The 25932-nt window shown below is 32.5% G+C and overlaps 1 protein-coding gene across 4 annotated transcripts; it reads right to left on the bottom strand.

Moving 5' to 3' along the window:
- Positions 1–262: 262 nt before the first annotated feature.
- On the bottom strand, positions 263–25928 carry LOC132723999 (dipeptidyl peptidase 3-like). 4 transcript variants are annotated; one of them, XM_060708811.1, is made up of 18 exons: positions 25795–25928; positions 20303–20463; positions 19684–19803; positions 18520–18609; positions 18017–18154; positions 17149–17320; positions 16068–16216; positions 15701–15831; positions 13216–13274; positions 9944–10138; positions 9041–9147; positions 8319–8411; positions 7720–7782; positions 7002–7126; positions 5415–5552; positions 4289–4451; positions 3425–3590; positions 263–1156 (listed from the first exon to the last, which is right to left on the bottom strand). In XM_060708811.1, exons 2-18 carry the CDS (start codon positions 20456–20458, stop codon positions 1020–1022), a joined length of 2202 nt encoding a protein of 733 aa, XP_060564794.1. In that variant the 5' UTR covers positions 20459–20463; positions 25795–25928; the 3' UTR covers positions 263–1019. The 4 variants fall into 4 exon arrangements, with proteins under 4 accessions (XP_060564794.1, XP_060564792.1, XP_060564791.1 ...); XM_060708809.1 differs by lacking the exons at positions 7002–7126; positions 25795–25928 and adding exons at positions 6850–6974; positions 25506–25662; XM_060708808.1 differs by lacking the exon at positions 25795–25928 and adding an exon at positions 25506–25662.
- Positions 25929–25932: the final 4 nt, after the last annotated feature.

Consider the following 25932-nt stretch of genomic DNA (forward strand, 5'->3'; position numbering starts at 1 on the left):
GATGTTCGCTATAAGTTTCTCAACTTGTTTTAGTGTTTGTAAGGGAACAGTATGGATCCTGATCAAACTGCGCAGATGCAGACTGGTCTGGACCCATGCTGGTTGCAAACACATTATGTTGGTTTTGTCATGGCTTGGCTCAAATAATTCTTTCCCATAAATTCTATAAATTACAGTACATTTAAAAAACAAGCAAATAAAATGATAAACAAGACATCGTGACATATAATAAATTCTGTTTAATTCCTCTGTTATAAAACAACATTATAAATAATATTATTATAACTAACAACGATTTTGTAAGTAAATAGAATCACTGGTGGAATTATAAACGTTAAATAATACATTCTGTTAAGTGATTTGTTACTGATAAGTTAGAAAAATAATTTGAATCATGCAGATCCCTAAAAAATATAATCTAAATTTAATGGTTTGACCGTTTCATACATATGCTTTATCAATGTCAACCTAATTTCACAATTTTAATGTTTAATTTTACTAACAGATCTGTCCTGTGTTGGGTTTTTTCCATCCTTAATCATAAATATTAAAGGTTAGACAAATACATTCTGGGAAGTAATTTGTTACTGGTAAGTTAGAAAATAATTTTTTATTGTGCATGCAATTCTCCAGAATATAATTTCAATTTATCAGTTTCATACATATGCTATGTTAATGTTGACAAAATTTCATTATTTCACTGTCGCTTTAATGTCACTAACAACTCTTTCATTGTGTTCTTTTTTCAACAAAGTTTGTATGTCCTTAAATCATAAATATTTAATGTAACACAATACATTTTAATAACATTAAATGTTAGACAATACGTTCTGATAAGTTATTTCTTACTTGAAAGTTAATAATTTGTTATTTAGTATGCCATTCCCCAGAACATAATTTGAAATCTAACAGCTTCATACATATGCTTTTCCAATGTTAACCAAAATTTCACTATTTCAATGTCTTTTTAATTTCACTAACAATTCTTTCCTATTTTTTCCGCCATCAGTTTGTATGTCCTACTCAAAGTAAGGTTTATCCTTGCTCCACAGCTCTTCAATTATGTTATCAACATCAGTGTTGGGGAATCTATCCACCCAGGATTGGATCAGACCCCCTGGACTGGCCTCGTAACTCGCCAGGCTGATGCTGCCATCTAAAATTATATAGGAAACATAACATATTACATACATTCATTAAAGCCGCGTCACGACAAAACCAACATAGTGCGTTTGCGACCAGCATGGATCCAGACCAGCCTGCGCATCCGTGCAGTCTGATCAGGATCCATGCTGTTCGCTTACCAACTCTATTACAAGTAGAGAAACTGATAGCGTACAGCATGGATCCTGATCAGACTGTGCAGATGCGCAGGCTGGTCTGGATCCATGCTGGTCGCAAACGCATTACGTTGGTTTTGTCATAACGCGGCTCATTTTATGGTTTATTTTCTAAATAGTTTTCAAATAAGCCACAATTTTCACAACTAAGCATTCTGTGTAATATAATGTAAAATGATGTTATCAGGAACTTGGCAATTGTGGGTTTTTCCTAGCTAATCTGTTGGTCCCGACAGGGACTTTGGATTCTTTCATGTGAGGAAGCTATCCAGCTAGCTTACCGAACGTTGGTGGTTCTACTCAGGTACCCATTGGTGCCTGAAATAATGCAGGGAAGGGCATCTGAGGTCTTCCTCCACCAGTAAAGCTGGAACATCGCAATATGACCTATACTGTGTCGGTGTGATGTAAAAACCAAATTAAACAAACAAACAAACAATCTGTAAGTACAAACAAACTTTTACCATTATAGCTTCACGGTGCACTTCCCGTCAAGATTATTCAGCCTGTCGCACTTATTTTTAAAGCTGTAACTGTAAAAGATTGTTTGTACCTATCCATTAGCTGGGAAAAACCCAAATATTCTAAATTCAGGAGTTGGTCTTCTGTAAACCTTGTTCTGTGAGTAATATACATTGTTAATTCAAACTATCTGAATAGTTGCAGCAGTGTTAAAATGTATTCCCTGTAAGAAGAACCCTATTACCAACATTTCATTTTTTTTTGCTCTGGTTTTTAGTTACAAAACACTTTCAAGGCAAATTTAACAGAAATGAGGTCAATTTTTCTTCTTTAGAAAGGGCAAACATGTGTCTTATTATGGTGTAATAAAGGATTTAGAGCATGTTAGATGTTTATCACCTTAATAAATTAGTGCTAAATGTGAAATAATTTACCGTAAAAATAGCAAAATGTAATTTAAGTGGTAAATTAACTTCCAAACCAAAAACTGAATCACTATAATGGTACTGATAACCAAAAAGCAATTGTATTTCAATGAAACAAATCTTGAAATGCCGTTGGCGATTTTACACAAACAAGATATGTTTGTAAAACATGTATGCCCCCTATCGGCAGCCAATTAGTCATGTGATCAGGTTATTATGCATGACTTCTGACCCAGTGAACAAACAATTAATAAGGGTTATCTAGTATCTACTGGTCATGACTAGTCACAAGGTAATAATTATTGTGACCCCATGGAGGTTGTGTGCAGCAATTTAAGTTATTACAAATCTTACCAAATGATATATGCATAAATTTTATGAATCATGTAGGCCTCATTAATGACAGCCAAGTTGTTATATTACATTAGACCTTCAAATGTGTATACCAATAGCATTTTTAGTTTAATATAAAAATATCAACCAAGGCAACTTGAGTTGTTGAGTTATTGGTCAGAAACCTTCATTAAGTACAATGTCAATATGACATTGACCCCTTGACCCAAAAATCAATAGGGGTCATCTACTGATCATGACCAATCACCATACCAAGTTAGAAGTTCCTAGGCCTAAGGGTTCTTTAGTTATTGATCGGAAACCGTTTTTGCTTACAAGGTCAATGTGACCTTGACCTTTGACCCCAAAATCATTAGGGGTCATCTACTGGTCATGACCAATGACCATACCAAGTTTGAAGTTCCTAGGCCTAAGGGTTCTTTAGTTATCACTCGGAGACCATTTGGTCTACAGACCAACGGACCGACAAGTGCAAAGCAATATACCCCCTCTTCTTCGAAGTGGGGGCATAAATATTACTGAACAGCAATAGCATACCTCAATTTGTCTTTTTTATTAAAGAATCATGGAATAAAATGAGTATAAAAACAACATGTGTTTTGGAAGAAGGTAGGAAAAAACAAAGGTAAAAGAAAATGCACTGAGAAAGCAAAAACTTCTTTAAAACACTTTTAATGTCCCACTGTGACATAATCAATATTACTGTGACAATTTCAAGGTCATTGTGAAGTTTCAAGTTCACTTTAACGGTCCCTTTGGAAGTTTCAAGGTCAACATTGCACTATCAAGGTCACAGTGACAATTTCAAGGTAACTGTAACCATGACAACCAAAATAAACAAACCTCCACATAATGATGTGTTGTGCTGCACAAACATTTTTCTAGGCTGCTTTCTGGCTAGAACTATTTCTCGGAGGGATATAAAATGTGGTTCATCACTATCATGTACATCAGAGTATCTGTCATACATTTCCTTGCCATTTTTAACGTCTGCTGTTGCTTTGTATACCTGTATAATTTATAAATGAGACATCATTGTTTTTTTTTATATAACAATACTTTAAAAGCCTTAGAAAAAATTTATTTTGATTCAATATAGACTATAAGCGATAAGTGTTACAAAGCAAATTCAAAAATTACCATTAAAGTAATGAAAACCGGAATGAGAAAGACCAAGTGGCTATGTAAATAATAAGGACATCATTATTTCTCCTGCTTTTTTCTCAGCGTTATCTATTCAAGCTTAAAATCAACATTTGCTAAATTCGTGAATATGGATAAAATATGTTGACACCTGTCAAAAAAGTAAAATTCATGATTTTCAGGTCCTACAAAATAGTGCTAAAAACTCACACAACTTATCCCCTGATTTTCATGAATCTTTTTGGTAGAAGCATTGACATAAAGTGAATCAAGAGAACAATACTACACACAAAGTTGGTAACAGTTGAGAAAAGTGTTATTTGTATAGAGATCTATGTACTTCATTTGAAGAAAATCCATTCAGTATAAAAGATGACATTCACAAAAAGAATCTAAATGGGGCTATTTTTTTGTTACTTTCAACCCTACATTTCAACCAAAAGACACATGGGTTTGCCACCCTGCGAAAGTACATTACAAATGTGATCCCAAGTAAGACAGCAAACAAAAAAACAATCAATTACAGAGTATAGGTACTCAGTATTACATTTAGTATATACCTACCTGCAGTTTTCTAAGGAAGTCACCAATTGCGGGTTTACCCACAGAGATGATCTTTGACCTATCTAAGGTTATACGAATGTCTGGATTACCATCTTCACCTTTTATCTTCTCAACTTTCACGAGGTCTTCACCGGCTTCCAACAGCACACGAAGTATCACAAACCTGTAACAGGTAATTTTGTTTGTCAGCTTACCCTTCTAAATTTATATAATGGATTTGCCCTGCTATGATTTGAAAGAGTATAATGCTAAGTAAACCCATAACCTGCTGAATATCTTAAATGGACTTGTCCAGCTTACATTTTTGCAATTGTCAATTATCAATTTTGGGGATATTAAGATGAAAATTTGAAGTTTGGCAGTAATGCATGAACGTGTAGGCTGGCCTGGATCTATACAGGTGGCAAAGGCTAATCCAGGATGGACAGAGTTATGGAAAGTAGTATATTATTACTAAATTTGTGTAAGAAATTTAATGGCCCAACAGAATTTATATACATGCTGGTTCTGCTTTTCTATTCTGTACTAATGCTTAAAAAGTTTAGTTTAAGATTTTATATTTCTTTAAACTCAAAAGTTAAACGAATAATTGTAACTTATAATTAACTCTTTTGAGTCTGTTTTTACAAGACCAAAAATGTTTCTGAGTCAGCAAAATTTAACAACCATGAAAATCATGGTAGAAATCAAAATATCATATGAAATCAAATATTACTGGGTTAGCAATATTTTACAACCATGACAATGAGACATTTCACATTAAAATGATTATTATCAACGGTTATTCACATATTATTAATATTATGATGAGTTGGCATGGCCAAGTAGTGAACATGTTATACCAGAAATCTTTGATTAACTAGATGCATTGGTTCAAACCCCATTAGTACAAGTCATTGTTTCCTTGATTCAGAATCTTTACACTCATTGCCTCCAACTATTTAATTTATACAAATTTATTTTAGTTTGATTGTGTTGGAAACTACATGTATAAGTTTATAGAAACACTCTAGAGTTAGTCCATGCCTGGAACCAACCCATACTAAGAAAAATGAATGTAAAGTTTCTAGCTCAAGAATACAATAGCTTGCCCCCAACTATTTTATCACTCTCATTAAAATCTTACCTCGCATTCATATGAGCTTGCCTCCATGCACGAGTCTCGGGAGAATAGAATTCCAGGGCTAGAAGTCCAGCACGTACCATGTTTAACCAGTTTATATAGACAATGTCATCCCCATCATCATCTTCATGACCAAATATCCTGTAATAAATAAAAGAAGAATGTTGGTGCAAAACATGTTGATGTATATTTTATGTTTCAGACAACCAAAGGCTTCAAACATCTTTCATCCAATTAAAGATTAAACATCTTAGCCTATATTATAAAGCATTGAAATATTAAACTTGGTCTTGATCTTATATTCTAAATGAACCTTTGTCCTATCGCTGTATGAAGAGATTACATGAAGAAAGTACATAGTTAACCTAACATGCTGCAGAGAAATCTGATTATGAATATTTAACTTAAATTAAATCTATAGCTTAAATCTTTATTGTAGAAAGTAAAAGCACAGTATACAAATATTTGCACCAAAAAATTTCTTTCATATTTTCATGCATCCATAAAACTAAAAGTTAAGATATTTTCCTTCTAATGTGTTTCATTGGAAAATGTAAGTGAATTTAATGCAAGAAACCCTATATTGCTCCCCTTAGTAAATGGCAAAGTATAATAAAAGTTTCTAAGAGCAAGGCCATCTTAGACCAACAGCATAATTAATACAGATTTGAAAAGGAGCCATGCCTACTAGATAAAGCCACATATCGTACATCTTAGCTTATGTTTAAGAAGAGAATACATGTAATTAAAAACATTCTTACTCCTATGTAAGTCTTCGTAACAACTGTTACCCAAGAACTTGATTACACATACTAATATTAACTTATATATTAAATAAAATGTTTAGAGCCTTTATTTTTATTACTCCACATAAATTGTGACCCCTAGGTAACAGACATTTTTCACCCCATGATTTACATAACTTGGAGATAACCACTTTGATTGCTTGATGCCTAACATCTGAGCACTAGGCAATAGAAAAGATTTTAATGTTTACTTTTATTTACATATCAAATCAATAAAAAATCAAACCTCCAAGGTGGGCTATTTTTGACAATAGGGTGGAATGATTAATATAAAACTTTGTTGAGGACCACTAAGCAATGATACATACTTAATACTTAAGATCTTGACCTTATATTTTCTGACAAGATTTTATTTGATCTTTAAATATATATCTTAGTTTCCATTAACAACTTATGTATAAGTCTTACACCATTTTATTAACTTTTGTACAGGATCATCTAGCAAGCATTCCTGAAAACACTGGTCAAAATCTACTACAATGTCTGGGAAAAGATGTTGTTTAAAGAAATTAAGAATACATGTTTCAACATGCAACTGACAAAATATTATCACAACAGCAGACTTGTGGGCACCTCATACTCGAGTGTACTACAAAAGGAACAAACAACAACAACAACAACACAAGAAATACCGCAGAGCTTCTGTAGCCAAGCACAAATAAATTCCAACACACTCAGCTCTGCATTCCTCATATGTGGGAGCAATAGTGGAAAACTGGCTTTCCCAAGTCTCGCCAGCCTTGTACCATTTATCTATCTGTGAAATATAAAGTATCAAAATTACCTCAGCGCATCTGTAGACAGACATAAATACAGTCCGACACATTCAGCCCTACACTCCTCATATGTCGACGCCACAGTAGAAAATTTACTGTCCCATGTTTCACCTGACTTGTACCAACTAGTAACCTGTGGTATTAGTGGCACATATGAGAAAATGTTGCAGAAATGAACATAACAACTTAATGGTCAGGTTGTTATATGCAAGTGTCCTAACAGTGTTTTGCAATGGTTCTATCCTGTTTTTTATTTAACAAGAAATTTAAGTACAAAAGGAATACAAATATAACAGCATTAAAAAACGTTGTATGGGTTGTTGTTTTTCTCCTCAAAATTACTCTAGCTTTGCAAAAAGACTGATCATGTAAGACCAGATGATTTTAGATGAATTTGTCCATCTAACAATCAAAACAAAACCATTCATTCATTTTTTTTCAGGAAAATTTCAAAATATGTACTGACTAAAAAGTGAACAGTGCTGACTGATTTTCAGTTGGGTAATGGCTAAAATGATCTCATCAGTGATGAGTGTTGTTGTATTTTTCTGGTCCTTTGGGATCATTGATTTGTTGAAATCTGAGTACCACTCAAGCCGTTGCTAGGGGCGTGAGCGATGCTGCACTCTTTCATTATACCTCATGTACAGACTCAAACCAAGTTTACAACGTCCAGAATTTTGAATGTTAATCGTAACTAGAAATAAACATTAAATAGTTACAAACCTTTCCACCTGTCTCTGTATGTGTCACTGAGTTAATGTCAAAATTAAACTTCCCATTCTCATCCTAAAATAACACAAATGATACTTCTGCCACTTTTCCATTTAAGAAATTATCTTTTAAAAAATACTGTTCTCATTAAAGTGTATGAAAGAATCTAATTTGCTAAGTTTTGCTTAAGTTCTTTCATGATTTAATATTTCAATATTTCAATCTCATTTGGCTTTAAGAAAAATTAGTAAAACATGTAAATTTTGGAGAAAGACCATTGAAAAGAAAATAGGAGTGGTCTTTACTGACAGGTAGACTCTAGTATAAAATTTAAGTCTGCACTATATTCAATCAAAAGATGTAAAATTTAGAATTTGATATCTTGCAATTTATAATCATAAAATGTGTATTGTTAAATTTTTACTTCTTGTGCATTTCATTGTTAACACTATATTGCTTTATTTGATATTTGTTGACCCAAAGCCTTTCACTGCAATAAATTTAAAAGTTTTTATCAACAAAACATCATTGCAATATGTTTTTTTTCTCTACAAAAATTAAACACGGAAAAGAGTTACTCAGCCAAAGATGTCTATGATAAAAAAAAGTACCTGATGAAAAAGTTTTCCACTTCCATGTCCCAGTAACTCGTGTAGTCCCACTTGAACTTCAAATGATGGTATCTTCAACTTGGTATACAACTCCTATATAAACAAAATGATATCCAGTTTAACGAGGGGTGATCAATAAATAATGAAAATACCTTATCTCTGATGTTTATTGTCTAATATTTACAAGACTATTTACATTATATACTGAACATCCCTGATAATAGAAGATGTAAGAATAAACTTACACTTGTTTTTTCTTTCAGTGACCATAAAATGCAACTAATGTAATAAAAATTTTGCCTTATTTTTTTTTTCGAGAGGGTAGAAAAGAGTGACAATGCTGTTCAGGTCATATATAGCAACTCTGTTTAATTCCAAAAACAAAATAATCATATTGTTTTCAAAGAATATTTAAAAAAAAAACCCACAAAAAACAACATTATTTAAACTACACAAGTATCATAAATTAACAGAATAAAACATTACTGTATGTAATATTCCATTGGTGTTATTTTAAGCAGTGTTTGTCAGTGATTCAATATATACATGTCATTCACTGTCACATAAAATTACAAACATTATTCTTAAATTATAGGTACTCTGGCATGATTCTTGCGTTATTTCTGGCACAAGCAGGTATATGAGTAGAACCAATGACTTTCCAAATTCCAAATGCTACCTTAATAGCTCTCATATGAAACAACAATCACTATGATACCCACCTTGTCAGCATCAGAGAGGAATGTAACTTTTGTATCCTTATAACCAGCTGTTAGTACATTTCCCAGAGATACATTCTTGAACCCTTCATCTTGACGAATTTCATTATCTGCAAGCAAGATAAAGTCATTCAGATTCTATTCTTATCATATGTAAAACTTTGTACCATCTCTACAAAACTCGTTTTAACTACTACATGCATATGGTCTAACTAGACTGCTTTGACAGATATCAAAAGCATTAAGAGTAGTCTTTTTGTAAACAATAATTAAGTGTTTGAAGCTTGTAATTTTTGGTATAGATAAATCTAATTTACCCATGGCATATTGCTTTTAATCATTACTTGTAAAACAGATGTTAGCTTACAAATGTTGGTATATCAATAAATCTTCAATCTTTTAAAATTTTAATAATTATTTGACAAAAAAAAATACAAGGGGAGTCACGTTTATCTGTTTAAATGGGTTTAGTTGGTTTATAACCAAAAACCAGTTAGAAAATTCAATAACCAATATTTGAGGTTAGTATAAGACAGCCAAAGAAGTTTAAAAAGTTTTATATATTACCTTTGTTTTACTATGATAAGATCAGACATTTTGTTTTTAATTAAGATGTACAGACATGTGTTTTCATTGTGTATGGTAAAGTCCTAGTGGAAAATAATTACTCTTTTGTAATCTTGATGAGCACAATAAAATCAGAACTAAATGTCATATCTTGTCATAAAGAAACAAAGTTAAAATGTTGTTTGTGTACGGTTAGTTTACCGTTTAAAATGGCTATTAGGTTCCATTTAAATGGTTAGCATTTTTGCTAACCTTGACACCTCTAAATTTATCTCAGAATTGTCACTGTTTAAACTATTAGCATTTTTGCTAACCTTGACACCCGTACATTAAACTTACAATTTGGTATGTTGATACCAGCTGGAATTCCTGATCCACCAAATGTTAGCACTTCCAAAGATGTAAAATCTGGTCTGAGAAACTTGTCTTTCTCGTAGGACTGTGGCCATGGTAACTTGGCCAGTAGATGTTCAGCATTTTCTACCAGTGCACCAAATTTCGCACTCATTTCCTTGTTCACAACAGCAACAAAGCCTGTAGAAAATATAGTTGTATTTATCTAACATTTAATAAGGTCAAAGGTCATAATTTATTTCTACAAGGTTGGAAGTCCTAACTTGGGATGGAATTTAGAAGTTAATAAACCAAAGTCCTCACTAAGGATGGCAGTGTGGCATCTACAAAAAAAATCCTGTCCATGCTAATATTTCTTGAACATTATCAAATTTAAGCATATAAACTTTACAAAATACTGCATTTTGTTGTTGTTGTTTTTTTTCTTTAATTTTTTAGCTTACTTGATCCAAGTCATATAACAACTTTTTAACTAGTGGTAGACAAGCATAGGTGACAACACACTTTATTTAGAAACATACAGGTTCCAGAGTAAAACCAAACAAGAGCCACCGCCGGGCGGGGGCAACGCTCGACTTTTTACTTTTTCTAAACGCAAACATAGAAAGGTTTGAACATATATTAACGTTTCCTTTTTATAAATTTAGTTTGTCTGTCTTGTCACATTAGTTTTCTTTATATATTTTGTATATATATGAATAGAAACATTAAGCATATTTCTAAAAATAGCAACAGTACGCAATTTCTTAAAATAGCAACATGACGCAATTTCTCAATATAGAAAAAATGACGCAATTTCTAAAAATACAAAAAATGACATAATTTCTAAAAATAAAAAAGTGATGCAATTTCTAAAAATAGCAACAATGATGCAATTTCTAAAAATAGAAAAATTGACGCAATTTCTAAAAATAGAAAAAATGAAGCAATTTCTAAAAAAAGAAAAAAATGACGCAATTTCTAGATATACTAAAATAGAAATTATGACGCAATATCTAAAAATAGAAATTATGACGCAATTTCTAAAAGTAGAAAAAATGACGCAATTTCTAAAAATAGCACCAATGACGCAATTTCTAAAAATAGAAATGATGACGCAATTTCTAAAAATAGAAATTATGACGCAATTTCTAAAAAATGACGCAATTTCTAAAAATAGCACCAATGACGCAATTTCTAAAAATAGAAAAAATGACGCAATTTCTAAAAATAGAAATTATGACGCAATTTCTAAAAATAGAAAAAATGACGCAATTTCTAAAAATAGCACCAATGACGCAATTTCTAAAAATAGAAATTATGACGCAATTTCTAAAAATAGAAAAAATGACGCAATTTCTAAAAATAGAAAAAATGACGCAATTTCTAAAAATAGAAATTATGACGCAATTTCTAAAAATAGAAATTATGACGCAATTTCTAAAAATAGAAAAAATGACACAATCTCTAAAATTAGAAACAATGACGCATTTTCTAAAAATAGCAACAATGACGCAAATTCTAAAAATAGCACCAATGATGCAATTTCTAAAAACAGAAATTATGACGCAATTTCTAAAAATAGCAAAAATGATGCAATCTCTAAAAATACTAAAAATAGAAATTATGACGCAATTTCTAAAAATAGAAAAAATGACGCAATATCTAAAAATAGCACCAATGACGCAATTTCTAAAAATAGAAATTACGACGCAATTTATAAAAATAGAAATTATGACACAGTTTCTAAAAATAGCACCAATGATGCAATTTCTAAAAATAGAAATTATGACGCAATTTCTAAAAATAGAAAAAATGATGCAATCTCTAAAAATACTAAAAATAGAAATTATGACGCAATTTCTAAAAATAGAAAAAATGACGCAATATCTAAAAATAGCACCAATGACGCAATTTCTAAAAATAGAAATTATGACGCAATTTCTAAAAATAGAAAAAATGACGCAATTTCTAAAAATAGCACCAATGACGCAATTTCTAAAAATAGAAATTATGACGCAATTTCTAAAAATAGAAATTATGACACAATTTCTAAAAATAGAAAAAATGATGCAATCTCTAAAAATACTAAAAATAGAAATTATGACGCAATATCTAAAAATAGAAAAAAATGATGCAATTTCTAAAAATAGAAATTATGATGCAATTTCTAAAAATAGAAAAAATGATGCAATCTCTAAAAATAGAAACAATGACGCATTTCTATAAAAAAACCCCAAAAAAACAATGACCCAATTTCTCTAAATAGAAACAATGACGCAATTCTATAAATAGAAACAATGACGCAATTCTATAAATAGAAACAATGACACAATTTTAGTTATTGTTGTTGTTGTTGTAAATATATATATATAGACACACACACACCAATAAATATTTAAATATGGTCATTTACTGCACAAATCTGAGAAAATTCAGTAATTTAACCTTCAAGGTCAAGGTCATTTAAGAGCCCAAGCAAAGTTGGGTTTGATAAACAACAAGGTCTGGTCCTTAAGAATGTTCTCTTATAATATGAAGTTGATCCCTTCAATAATAGCAAAGTTACAGTCAGTGACTGCCAAAACAATGAAAATTTCAATAATTTGACCTTCAAAGACAATGTCATTAATGTGTGAAGGTCAAGGTCTTTCGGTATATCTTTAACAGAAATCTTTGAAGATTATTATGTTCAAGTTTCAGGACAATCCATTCAAAAATAACAAACTTACAGCCAAAAAAAGCCAAAAAAATGAAAATTTCAATAATTTGACCTTCAAAGTCAAGGTCATTTATGAGTGAAGGTCAAGGTCTGGCTGGTTATTTTTAAGGGATATCCTTAAAGATTATTATGTTCAAGTTTGAAGACATTCCATTCAAAAATAACAAAGTTACAGCCAATAACAGCATGAACAAGCAAAAATTGGACTTTTAACCTTGAAGGTCAATGTCATTTATGGATGAAGGTCAAGGTTAGTGTGGTCTACTGAAAGGTCTTGTCCCAAGGGTTGTTGTGGCCAAGTATGAAGACAATACACAAAGAAATAAAAAAGTTATGATCCAGGTACAAGTTTTCAGACGGCAACGGCAACGGCAACGGCAACGCCGACCTGACTGTAGCAATACCTCTATTTTTTTTTCAAAAAAAAAAGTCGAGCTAAAAAACATCTGTTATATAGATTTTTGACATAACATAATTCAATGCTACTGTTAGGATGAAAACTCATAGACAGTGAGGGGAAATAAATCTGACATCAGAAAAGATGTAATAATTATACCTTCAAACTCTCCTCTCACACCAAAGGGATCTCTGTATGATTCAATAAAGCCAATGTACCTAAATATGACCCAAAAAAAAACAGTTATACTAAAATCAATACAAACAAAATCTTAAAACTCAAACATGGTTAAATATGCAAATTAAAAGTATTGTACACCTAACAGAAACTACCTTAAACTAGAACTATCACTAAATGTGATTAATACCCCCACAAGTCTGCTTCGGAAATGAGGATGTTGCTAGTAACAGAATACCTTGTAAAAGAATTGAAACATAGAGTTATGGTTGTGGGCAATTAAAGATAATTGTGGTTTATGTATGTTGCATTTCCTTTCAATGTGGTTGGCCATTGATGAAGTTTAATTGAATTACTCTGTAATAAGTCCAGAAAGACAAAGAAAAAGAACAAAGGGCAATAACTCTATAAATACTGAAGATAGAGTTATAGTTCTTGTGCACTGCACTTCCTCTTATTGTGCTTGACCATTGTATGAAGTTGTTTTGAATTCCAACCAGTACGTTTTAAGTTATGCTCCGGACAAGGAAAAGTATCAAAGGGCAGTAACTCTGTATTTTGTCAAAATGGAGTTATGGCTCTTGTGCACTGCACTTCCTTTGAATGTCCTTGACAACTGTATGAAGTTGTACTGAATTCCAAACAGTAGTTTTCAAGTTATGCTCTGGACAAGGAAAAGTAACAAAGGGCAATAACTCTGTAATTAGTCAAGATGAAGTTATGGTTCTTGTGCATTGCACTTCCCCTTATTGTGCTTGACCATTGTATGAAGTTGTTTTGAATTCCAACCAGTAGTTTTCAAGTCATGCTCTGGACAAGGTAAAGTAACAAAGGGCAGTTACTCTGTAATTAGTCAAGATGGAGTTATGGTTCTTATGCACTGCACTTTCTCTCAATGTGCTTGACCATTGTATGAAGTTATAATGAATTCCAACTATACGTCTTCAAGTTATGGTCCGGACAAAAGAAAGCAATGGAAAAGTAACACAGGGCAATAACTCTGTAATTAGTCAAGATGGAGTTATGGTTCTTGTGCACTGCAGTTCCCCTTATTGTGCTTGACCATTGTATGAAGTTGTTTTAAATTCCAACCAGTAGCTTTAAAGTCATGCTCTGGACAAGGAAAAGAAACAAAGGGCAGTAACTCTGTAATAAGTCAAAATGGAGTTATGGTTCTTGTGCACTGCACTTCCTCTCAATGTGCTGGACCATTGTATGAAGTTATAATGAATTCCAACAATTAGTCTTCAAGTTATGGTCCGGACAAAAGAAAGCAATGGAAAAGTAATAAAGGGCAATAACTCTGTAATTACTTTAGATAGAGTTATGGTTCTTATGCACTGCACTTCCTCTCAATGTGCTTGACCATTGTATGTAGTTATATTGAATTCCAACCATTAGTCTTCAAGTTATGCTCCGGACAAAAAAAAGAAGGCAATTGAAAAGCAACAAAGGGCAATAACTCTGTAATTACTTTAGATAGAGTTATGGTTCTTGTGCAATGCACTTCCCCTTATTGTGTTTGACAATTGTATGAAGTTGTTTTGAATTCCAACCAGTAGTTTTCAAGTTATGCCACGGACAAGGAAAAGTAACAAAGGGCAATAACTCTGTAATTAGTCAAGATAGAGTTATGTTTCTTACGCACTGCACTTCCTCTCAATGTGCTTGACCATTGTATGTAGTTATATTGAATTCCAACCATTAGTCTTCAAGTTATGCTCCGGACAAGGAAAATGCAACGGACAAAAAAAAAAGCAATGGAAAAGCAACAAAGGGCAATAACTCTGTAATTACTTAAGATAGAGTTATGGTTCTTGTGCAATGCACTTCCCCTTATTGTGTTTGACAATTGTATGAAGTTGTTTTGAATTCCAACCAGTAGTTTTCAAGTTATGCCCCGGACAAGGAAAAGTAACAAAGGGCAATAACTCTGTAATTAGTCAAGATAGAGTTATGGTTCTTGTGCACTGCACTTCCTCTCAATGTGCTTGACCATTGTATGTAGTTATATTGAATTCCAACCATTAGTTTTCAAGTTATGCTCTGGACAAGGAAAATGCAACGGACGCCTGGACCGACCGACCGACCGACCGCCCGACAGACAGACCACCGGGTGACTCCTATATACCCCCCCAAACTTCGTTTTTGGGGGTATAAAGAGTGTTGGCTATGATTTATTTTAGTTTTACAGGTAAGACAAGCAAATATGTTTTGCAACTCTTAATATGCCAACTTTTCAGCTTTGGAGGATGACCATCAGTTACCACTTCTTTTATGAACCATCAACCTTATGTAAGCAAACTAGATAGCTTCCTCCAATAGTTTTCAAAGACACTGACTGACAAGATTATAACTGACAGCATTGAGAGGAAAGTGATTTAAAGTCAGCAATGTTTACCCATGAACTCTTCCTCTTAAATGATTGATTGATATATCTTATCATAATGAAAACTAATATACTTACGTTTCGACTACAGGGCCTGTATTTCTAATCCAGTACCTTGAACCATCTTTGTGGGCAGGTATTGACCCCGTTTTAAAACTCTTTATATACTCTTCCAACATTTTTACCTCATTATCATTGGCAGCAGCACTCTAAAAATACATTATTTATATCACCTTTACACTATAGTTGATTTTTAATATTGCCTTTATGCTATTGATATGAAATAGCGAATATTATCTATCATTCGCTTTCTGTAAATTCATTTTAATACTGCACATTTGTAACATCAATTTAAAATGGATAACTGTGACCATTTTATCATTTATATGAATACTACACTCAATTTCTTTTAATCATCAAAAAAAGTTATTTCAAGACAAATTACCTTTGCTTTTTCCAAAGCTTGAGCTACATGGGCCATCAGTTTAGAGTAATCTCCCCTTGTAACATTGAATGTCACAGGAGTGGACCAGCCTTTTGGTGTAAACTTGTGACTGCCCAACATACCATCTGGACAACCAGGAAGGGGTCCATCTGTAAAATATATCCAAATAAATTACCTATAAAAGTTTATCAAGATTTAACATTATATCACAGGTTTTATTTTATATTTTGAAAATATTAAATATGAAGCCATGTTGTATCAATGCAAAAGTGGCCGCCTGCAGAGCATTTAACTCTTTACATGATCTTTCATATAGGGGCATGGCCAAGTGGTTAAGGCGTCAGACTAGTAATCTAATGATGGCTAGCCGCATGGGTTCAAACCCTATAAAGTAAAGGGCAGGACATTGTTTCCTTTACACTCATTGCTCAGTACTGGTTGGTTCCAGGAACGGATTTGAAAGTGTGTCTATAAGCTTAAAGCTTCCTACACAATCAAACTAAAATAAATTCTGTATAAACCAAACTCTTTACAACAACAGTACTGATTCTTCCTCAATTAAGATTTAACAGTAAATTCAACTTTTTTAGAGAAACATCTCCCAACTATAACAAATCTATGGTATGCAGAGGTTTTGACTAATTTCAAATGAGAAACAACATTGTTGATGATATCATATTCTTAGAATTAAGATTCTTTAGTAGCTTTCAGGTTGAGGTTATTTTATAAAAACATCTCATGTCTGTATTTTTTATAACTGTCTATGTTCTGCATGCTACGCTATTCTCAGTGCTTGATAGTGGAATAAGAGCAGGTTAAAGTAAAAAAGGAGGTAAATTTATGTAACCTTAACTACTAGTGGATATAAAAGTATTAAACCTTAAGTTTCATATCAATACCTCAATGGAGTCAGTGAAAAAGGTGCAATAGAAAAAATATAACTAAAGTGTTATGTTGATGTAAACACTGATGTCACAGTGACAGAGAGAAGAATAGCCCTTCCCTTTCTTTAGAAAATCAAGTGAATGGTGACTCCTTAAAAATGACTAAGCCAAAACTAACTATTCACTCATATACTTACTTTCTGTCTCTACTGAAGCCAGCCTAACTTCATATTCAACAGGGCCTGATCCCTGTGCACACTTTTTGAACAGTCTGGTATTATAGGCACTGAGATTCTTGGCAGTAAGGAATTCTTGAGCTACTTCTGCATCTTGTAAGTCACAGTTGCTTGAGAAATATGTGGTAGTTCCCTGTGAATAAACATTAATAATTCAGACGTATGTAATGATGAATAATACTCAATCAAGGTCATAAATGTACACTAACTGGACAATCTGAAGATATTTGTGAAGATGTATTTTTTAAAGATAATAAGAATTTAATACTATATTCAAATATTCACTTTCAAAGGTAATTTCAAAGAAAAATTCAATATAAACTAAAAGAAATTGGTATGATAAATCCATTTAGAGGAAAATATCAAATCCTATCGGAATATTAACAAAATTGGCTTTTTAAAGTAAGCTCAAGTTTTTACAATCACACAATTTTTTTTTAATTCTTCAAAAAAAAGCACAAAAATTACTGTTAAAGAACCTCGTTAAAATGACGTTATTTCGGAGCATTTTAGAATGGAACTATGTGCTAAGGATGACGTCATTTTGCTGTTGTTATTAAAGTTGTAAATTCATACACTACTGTAAGAAAATAGTTATGAATGAAATGAAATAAATTTCCATGAACAAATTATCTTATTGAGGTAAACTATTCTAAATATGAAAGAATATGGCAGAATAGGCACACAAAAAAATATCAGGCATATGTCTGTGATTCAGATCAGGAGATATCTGTCCCTCACATACCTGCCAATTGAGCATTAACAAGGCTTGCCAAATATTTCGATCCAAACCGTAACATATGACAGATATTATTAAATTCAAAATCACCTTTTCTCCAAGTCCAAGTTCTCTCTGCCTATTTTCCAAGGAATACAATCTATCAGATACAGCATTCCATAGCGCCTTCATCTTGTCTGGGTCAGATTTGCATGCAGCACTGCCAAGGACAACAGCTTCAAATTTTTCCTACACAAAGTTGTCAAATTTATATACAAAATGTATAGATTTTGTTTGTTTGTTTGTTTCATTTTACGCCTTTTCCCACAAAATGTATAGAAATAAATATTAAAAATATTTTATACTTTATCCAAAAAAGAAAAGAAAAAAAAGCTGTTTACTAGTACAAAAAAGTAAAGTTCAAGCTATGCAGCATGTTTTTTCATAGTAAAATTTTACGTCGCTCATCAATATTCTAGAATCAATTATCAAAGCAATTCTAAACCATAAACTTCTAAATAGGTTATACATGTTATCTTATTTCATGGCAGTATCATCACTTCATACCGTCAATACAATAGTTGTTAAGTGCTAATGAGTTTAAAACAATATACCTTTGGTAGATTAGGAATGAATTTGCTGTCACCAAATGACTTGTAGTTTCCCATATTAGCGTAGAAACCTGATGCATAGATTAAAATGGCCTGAAATAGGAAAAGGAACATGTTTATACATATTTAACTGTTAAATATCACAAAGCCATCTGGTTAGCTCAATAGGTAGTGTGTTGGACTATGAATCTGGCGGCCCAGGTTTGAATGACAGATAGTACAGGTCACTTTCGTTGTGACTGATCATGAAGTCCTTTCTATAGTCATTCCCACTGTAATTCTGCTCAGGCATGTACAGAAGTTTCAGTTCCTTGTGAAAGTAAAAGCAATCAGTACTAGCAAACTGCTTGACAGCTTGCCCATGAACAAAAAGGTGGCTGGTAAATTCAATGTGGACTACTGCCGTGATCCGGAGTGAAAACTACCAACACCACCACCACATCACAGAATAGGACCATGCTATTTCTTTTGGAGTGAGACTAAAAACAGGATTGGAGCACGACACTAAATACCGTGTTCCGGTATATACCGGGCAAGGCGCTTGAATCGTAAAATGCCAAAATCTTGCTTTTTCACGCAACGGAATGAACTTTAATAGGTCTAATTCATCTTTTCACACCGATTTAAGTATGATAACGAATGAAAAATGTAAAAATCAGCGAAAAAAACGATATTTGTCTATTTTGTGATCATGATTTCTGCAAGCGTCTAGAGGTACTGCTCCAATCCTGTATTGAGTTAAATCCTTTCTTTTGTACATTTATTATGATTCAATGAAAATCATAGATTGACTACTGATATTTTGTTATTAAAATCTGACTACCAGTTAGAGACAAAGTGCAGATGGCTCTATTAATTCTACAAGCAAACCAATTTGGATTATGAAAGTTTGATGTCCATCAAGTTACCTAAAAATGAGACAAAAACTGGAAAATAACAAAAGGTGACCAAATTTAAAATTGCCACCAAAATCAGATATTTTCAAAGACATTATAATACATTTTGTAAACATTTGGTTTTAGATTTATCAATTATTCTAAATAAAAGTCTCACATAACCCCCATTTCCTTACATCATTTTTATATATTTCACATATTTCAATTGCTAGATATTGCAGGAATTATTAATAAATTTTAAATCATTTATCATCATTAGACTAAAACTCACATCAAACTCTTCAGGTGAGAGCCCAAGTTCAGTTGTTGCCAATGTTTTAAGCTCATCTACAGACTGAGCTCTGAACATTTTCTGCAGAAGAAGGAATATGCCAGGTGACTCGGGGGATGTCTGAAATAAAATTGAAATTATAAAAACAAAATATTTATCACAGATATTTATGTTTTTAATGGACCATTTGGCATTCAGTTCAGCAAATATTCATCTTTGAAACATGTATTGTGCTTAATTACAAAAATCTAATTTCAATTTAGAATCTGGAAAAAAAAAACATTGATATAAAAAAAACTAAAATTGAATGCCAGCATGAGAAAACAACACTTTAATAACGCCATTCGCTATATTCTTTTTAAATTGACATTTTGAGCTCTTTAAGTTATTCTATTCTTTAGCTCATAAATTTTTTTTTTAAACTTCTGAAATTTGCTTATCATTACCTTTTTATATCTATTTTTAACATTTCAAGGGTAATTCACTTTTTTATTTTTAACGTCTTTGACAATGTTAATGTCTTTTGACGTCATTTTGGCATTCATTATTATTTTATTTTGATAAATATGAATCATCCTGAGTGTGGATTGTAATTGTAAAAGTATGACTAAACCATTACCTGTACAAGTACAATAAGTCCCCCATACCATGCTGCCTGTGACACATGATGGGCATATCTCTTCTCTTGGTCTGTGAGATTCTTGAATGCTGTCATACAGTCTAACAGACAAACATCTGTACTGTTTGGTAGTGTGTACTGAGACAAGTCTGCCATTTTTGCTGAAAGATATTAATCACATGTTTAATGTTTATTTTTTAAAAAAAAGAGAACATACCTGTTGTTAAAAAACAACAACAACAAGAACTGTCACCAAAGTGATGAATGCCCCCGAAAAGGTTTCTTAAGCATGCAGGTATTATGAAAAGAAAAGAGAATGAAAGTAACTAATTGCTTAATATTGTTCTTTGTATTATTGTACCTGTAATCTCTAATTGTGATAGAGTGAACCTTCAAAATATAAGTGTGACCTTGACCTTTGAAGAAGGGACGTGGTTCCTGGACACGACAGAATGTTGTTAAGAGATAGACATTTGTGCAAAGTTATTTCAAAATCCCTCAATGCATGACAAAGCTACAATCTGGACATGATTGTTGTGTAAGTCACTAGTGGAGACACACGGATGGACAGACGGACATAAGCCTTAGACACACTGTCTTGATGTGGTAGACATTTGTGCCAAGTTATTTTAAAATCCTTCCATGCATGACAAAGTTACAGTCCGGACATGAATGTGTATTTTCAAACTCTTCTCGAGAGAATAAGTACCTTCAAACTATAAGTGTGACCTTGACCTTGAAGGTAGGGATATGGGTCTTAGTCGTGACATGTTGCCTTGATGTGGTAGACATTTATGCCTAGTTATTTTAAAATCCTTCAATGCATGACAAAGTTACAGTCCGGACACGGATGTGTGTACCTATAAACTCTAATTGTGATAAAGTGAACTTCAAAATGGCAGTGTGACCTTGACCATTGAGGAAGGTATGTGATTATTGGACGTGACACATTGTCTTGATGTGGCTGACATTTATGCCAAGTTATTCTAAAATCCTTCAATGTATGACGAAGTTACAATCCGGACACAAATATATGTACCTATAAACTCTAATTGTGATAAAGTGAAACTTCAAAATGTTAGTGTGACCTTGACCTTTGAGGAATGGTTGTAATTCTTGGACACGACACATCCTTTTGATGTGGTAGACATTTATGCCTAGTTATTTTAAAATCATTCAATGCATGACAAAGTGACAGTCCGGACACGAATGTGTGTACCATTTTACTCTTATTGGGATAATGTGAAACTTCAAAATGATAGTGTGACCTTGACCTTTGAAGTAGGGACAAGGTTCTTAGATGCTACACATTGTCTTGATGTGGTTGACATATGTGCCAAGTTATTTCAAAATCCCTCAATGTATGACAAAGTTACAGTCCGGATACGAATGAAGTGGGGACGCACAGACGATTAGTTCTAACAGGAGAGTAATAATGTGGCTACTCTATTGTTCATTTTAGCCACACAAAAGAAAATAGCCACATAAAAGCATTACGGAATGAATGACATCAAAGAGAAAGAACAGTTACCTATTGTCCCTCTGGCCACATAATTACTGTCCTGTGAGTGCGGACAGACAGACAGACATGTTCTAACAGGACAGTAATAATGTGGCTACTCTATAGACCCTTTCATTTAAGACCATATTCAAGTTGTCGCCCTTGGATGACGTCATTGGGGGATACGGTGGACAATGCCGATACGATAAAGTACAATAATAGAGGGATATAAAGATCTTAATCATTTCTCTTGTAAGGTTGGCAGATTGAAATTGCCAAAATTTGTGTAATTGAATAAGATATTACATAAAAAGGATGGTGAAATGAATAAAAATGTTTACTTTAATAAGGTTAACGATTTGTTTTAATAGTAGACCATATTGCTGGGTAACTGACCATTTTCGTTAGATTCTTAATAATGAAAATTTTTCCAGGCAATTAATCGTACTAACTTTTCCAGAGATATAGATAATGTATCTATGTCTCTGCTAATATACAATACCCAAAAGAGTTTCAAAAATGTAAGGATTCTGTGGTTTCGAAAAACGGCTGCGTAATACTTAAATGCAAGATACTGGTTTATTAAAAATCATTTTGATTCAAGCATGACTTAGACAAAGAAAAACAACAATATTATTTTTTGTAATTTAAAAAAAAAAATCAAAAGGCATAAAAATTAAAAATTCTTTTGAATGTACATGACTGTATACTATTTGTGTCGGCAAAAAATGCACTCTAAAAAATCGTACATCCCACCAATATATTTAAGCTGCTAAAGTGATATTTTCAAATTGATACTTTTTAATTCATATTCTGCTTATCAAATATTCAAAAAAATAATAATAATTTTACGTATTTTTGACTGTGCCAGTTGGTAGGACTCTGGATCGAGTGTCAAATCGGTAAGGCATGACCTATAAAGTCCCTAGGATGATCCATAACAAAACTCGGACTATAAAAATTTTGACAACTAACAAAAGTGACGTAATCTGATGTAATGTTATAACTCTAAAAAATGCACCCTGGTGATTTATGATATCACAGGCAAGTGCCGCTTGTATATACAACATATGCACCCTTTTAATTAATATGTTACGGCCCAGTGGCGCTTATATATACACATCTATATATCTATGAAATAAGTTACTAGGAAAAGGTCTTTATTTTTATAACCATAAGAATAATTTTTAATATCAAAATTATCTTATTATCGTCTGTTGCGAATCTAAAATTATAAAAGTCAATGCCTCATGGTTTTCGTTCTTCCCAGACTATTTATAAAATTATATCCTTCACTGGTTCTTTGAAATATTTTTATACGGCATAGGCCTAATGAAAAAGAATCAGTAACTATCGACAGAATGAATTCTGTTGTTGTTCTATTAAAGCTTGAAAAACAGGACATTGGCAATCTTATTTTCATGTTTGTCACAAATACGCCAGAATTTTCTAAATGGCAGAAAATATCACAGAAAACTAGAAAATGGCCATTTAAATTTATAATAGGCAATTTCAGTGCGTATGGGTGTTTATAAAATATCAAAATTTGTTTTAGTTACTAGCTTTTTATCCTGGCATTAGAGAAAATCTAGATCTTATTAATAAATATACTGTATTCACTATGAAATTTCACTGTTTCACTCCGTAGCGAGAATTAATCTCAATCTTTGTTTTTGTATTTTTTTTCTATTGTCTTGATATTGAATATATGTATGCATGCGTAAATTTTTACATGTTATAATCATAATTGAACGATCAGTATTTACGCATTTAACTTTTCAATAAGCTAACATTCTATGCGGCCTGCATAGTTTTATCCCCCATTTACGTCACATCCGGTAAGGGAAGTGACTCTTCCCTGACTGTTATCGCTTAAATGAAAGGGTCTATTGTTCTCTCTATTTTTCTTTTTAGCCACAGAAAAGAAAATAGCCACATAAAAGCATTACGGAATGAATGACATCAAAGAGAAAGAACAGTTACCTTATGTCCCTCTAGCCACATTATTACTGTCCCGTGAGAGCGGACAGACGGATGAACAGACAGAGAGTGCGATTTTAATATGCCTCCCTTCTGGGGCATAAAAACACAGAATTTGAGCATGTCATAGTTAGATTTTAATGTACTCTTGTTAAGTTCCTCTACAATCTTTTGATTATAAACATGTACATATGTATGATGGAGAGAAAATCTGTAGACAGAGAGCTGTCTCTAACTATCCAAACTGATGTAAACATAAATTAAGGTGTAATGACAGTAGAACTGAGTATTCTGGTCAAACAAAACAGTTATTTGATTAATGTTTAACCTTTACTGTACTTAATATCTTAACGGACTTGTCCATCTTCCATTCTTGACTTAAACCATTTTAAGGATAATTTTCAAAATATGGTTAGCCTGAAAAGCGAACAGTTTAGAATGTGATCTGATGGCACAGCTGTTGGCAGTTGATCTTAGTCTGTTCTGGTTGAATGCACAGAAACAGGTGCCAAAGCAAGTGTTCAAATTATCAATTTATAGACTCATAGGATCATCTTAATGATATTTGTGACTATGGGAAGTATGCTTTGAAATACTTTTTTGTCGAGTTTAAAGTCAGGCCAACTATGTCATGTCTGATAATTACTTTCTTAAATTAATGTTGGAAAAAGATTTAAGTCATTTGGTGGATTATTGTCAGCATAACAGACATGGCACCATTGGTAGAACCACTGACCTTACATACATGTAGCTAGATAATTTGATAGCATCTCCAAAAGAAAAGATTCCAAATCCAGTGCAATAATCAAGCCCACAGTGTAAGTTGCAACTGGTTAAAAATCAGTGATCTTTACTATTCTTAATCATACAGCTAAAAAGGTCCACCAGATAAAAAAATGTTAACAAATTAATATCTATATAGTATAATTATTTACTTGTTTATTTAACTATTGTCATAGTTTGCGGATAAAAAAACAATGATATCAGACAGGAGCACTACATGCTGTGTCAACGCTTATTTGTTAAAGGCAACAACTATCAAAAACCAATTTTCTAAAATATTAAAGTTAAAAAAGGACATGAAAAGGTCAGTATTTACAAATAATAAAATCTTTGTACTGTTAGTTACAATGTAGTAACGTTTTCTTTCTGTTACATAAAAATAGTAAGACATAAAGCTCAGCTGATATCTAGGTCCCCTAAAAGGGGTTTTGACAGTTTGGCAGTTGTATATATGCTCTACACATTTTTAATGTTTAAATGTATCATAACTGACAGAAATGTAATGTTATGGGCTTTGTTAAGGAATTAAAACCAAAGAGAAATTCAGGTCATAAAACATGAATAACAATATGTACTTAAATTGTACATTAGTAAGTAATAAGACGTTTAGAACAGTAAAAAGATAGATATGATGTAAAAAGATTCAAGTAATAATTTACATGTGTGCGATTAATGACTTACTGCAGTATTTATCACCAAATTTCTAATGCGTGACTAACGAAGTAAAGGCTATTTTTCACATATTTTGACTTTTGTAGTTATTTATGTGGATTGTAACTGCAATGTGTAAACTGGGACATAGTTATCTTATGTCCCAGGTGTAAATTACTTCCTTTGATTACTTCACTTATGCAAAGAATAGCCTTTACTTTTAAATATATTCTCGGAATACCATTCCAGTTTCCACAGCTCTACTGACTGAGCCATTTGGCCACTTACACATTTTTCTCCCTGTAAAAGTGAACAGTTCTGAACTGTGACACTACTTTAATGTTCTGATACCCGGTCTGGTTTTTCCATGTTATAGTGGGGAAATTCTAAATTTTGAAAGAGAAACTGTTAACAAAATCACACTCATTCTGGTATTGTTGCATGATTTACTTGGTTTCAAAATAAAACGGACATCAACTTAATCAAATAACATATTAAAACAAGTTCAAATATGTGTGAAAATAAAAAAGAGAATGATTAAATTTAATAATGAAAGTAATTGTTTACCAGCTTATACTTTTTGTTTTCCTTGCCCGGCGTATCAGCAAGACGCTTGTGTTGATGCGTCGAAATCCAAGCGTCTATAGTCACACTGGTTTCCGTTTTCTTAGAAAGAAGTATATTAGACACCGGGAATAAGTCGAGATAAATAACA

The sequence above is a fragment of the Ruditapes philippinarum genome, unplaced genomic scaffold (assembly GCF_026571515.1).
Source record: "Ruditapes philippinarum isolate M1 unplaced genomic scaffold, ASM2657151v2 ctg1682_1_1_1_1, whole genome shotgun sequence".
Taxonomy (NCBI): Eukaryota; Metazoa; Mollusca; class Bivalvia; order Venerida; family Veneridae; genus Ruditapes; species Ruditapes philippinarum.

Excerpts from the sequence above, each read along its gene's own strand:
- LOC132723999 (XM_060708809.1), bottom strand. Across the intron at positions 6,975-7,719 it reads ATACAGAGACAGGTGGAAAG|ATAGATAAATGGTACAAGGC; the intron begins GTTTGTAACTAT and ends TATATTTCACAG. Across the intron at positions 4,452-5,414 it reads CAAGCTCATATGAATGCGAG|GTTTGTGATACTTCGTGTGC; the intron begins GTAAGATTTTAA and ends TACCTGTTACAG.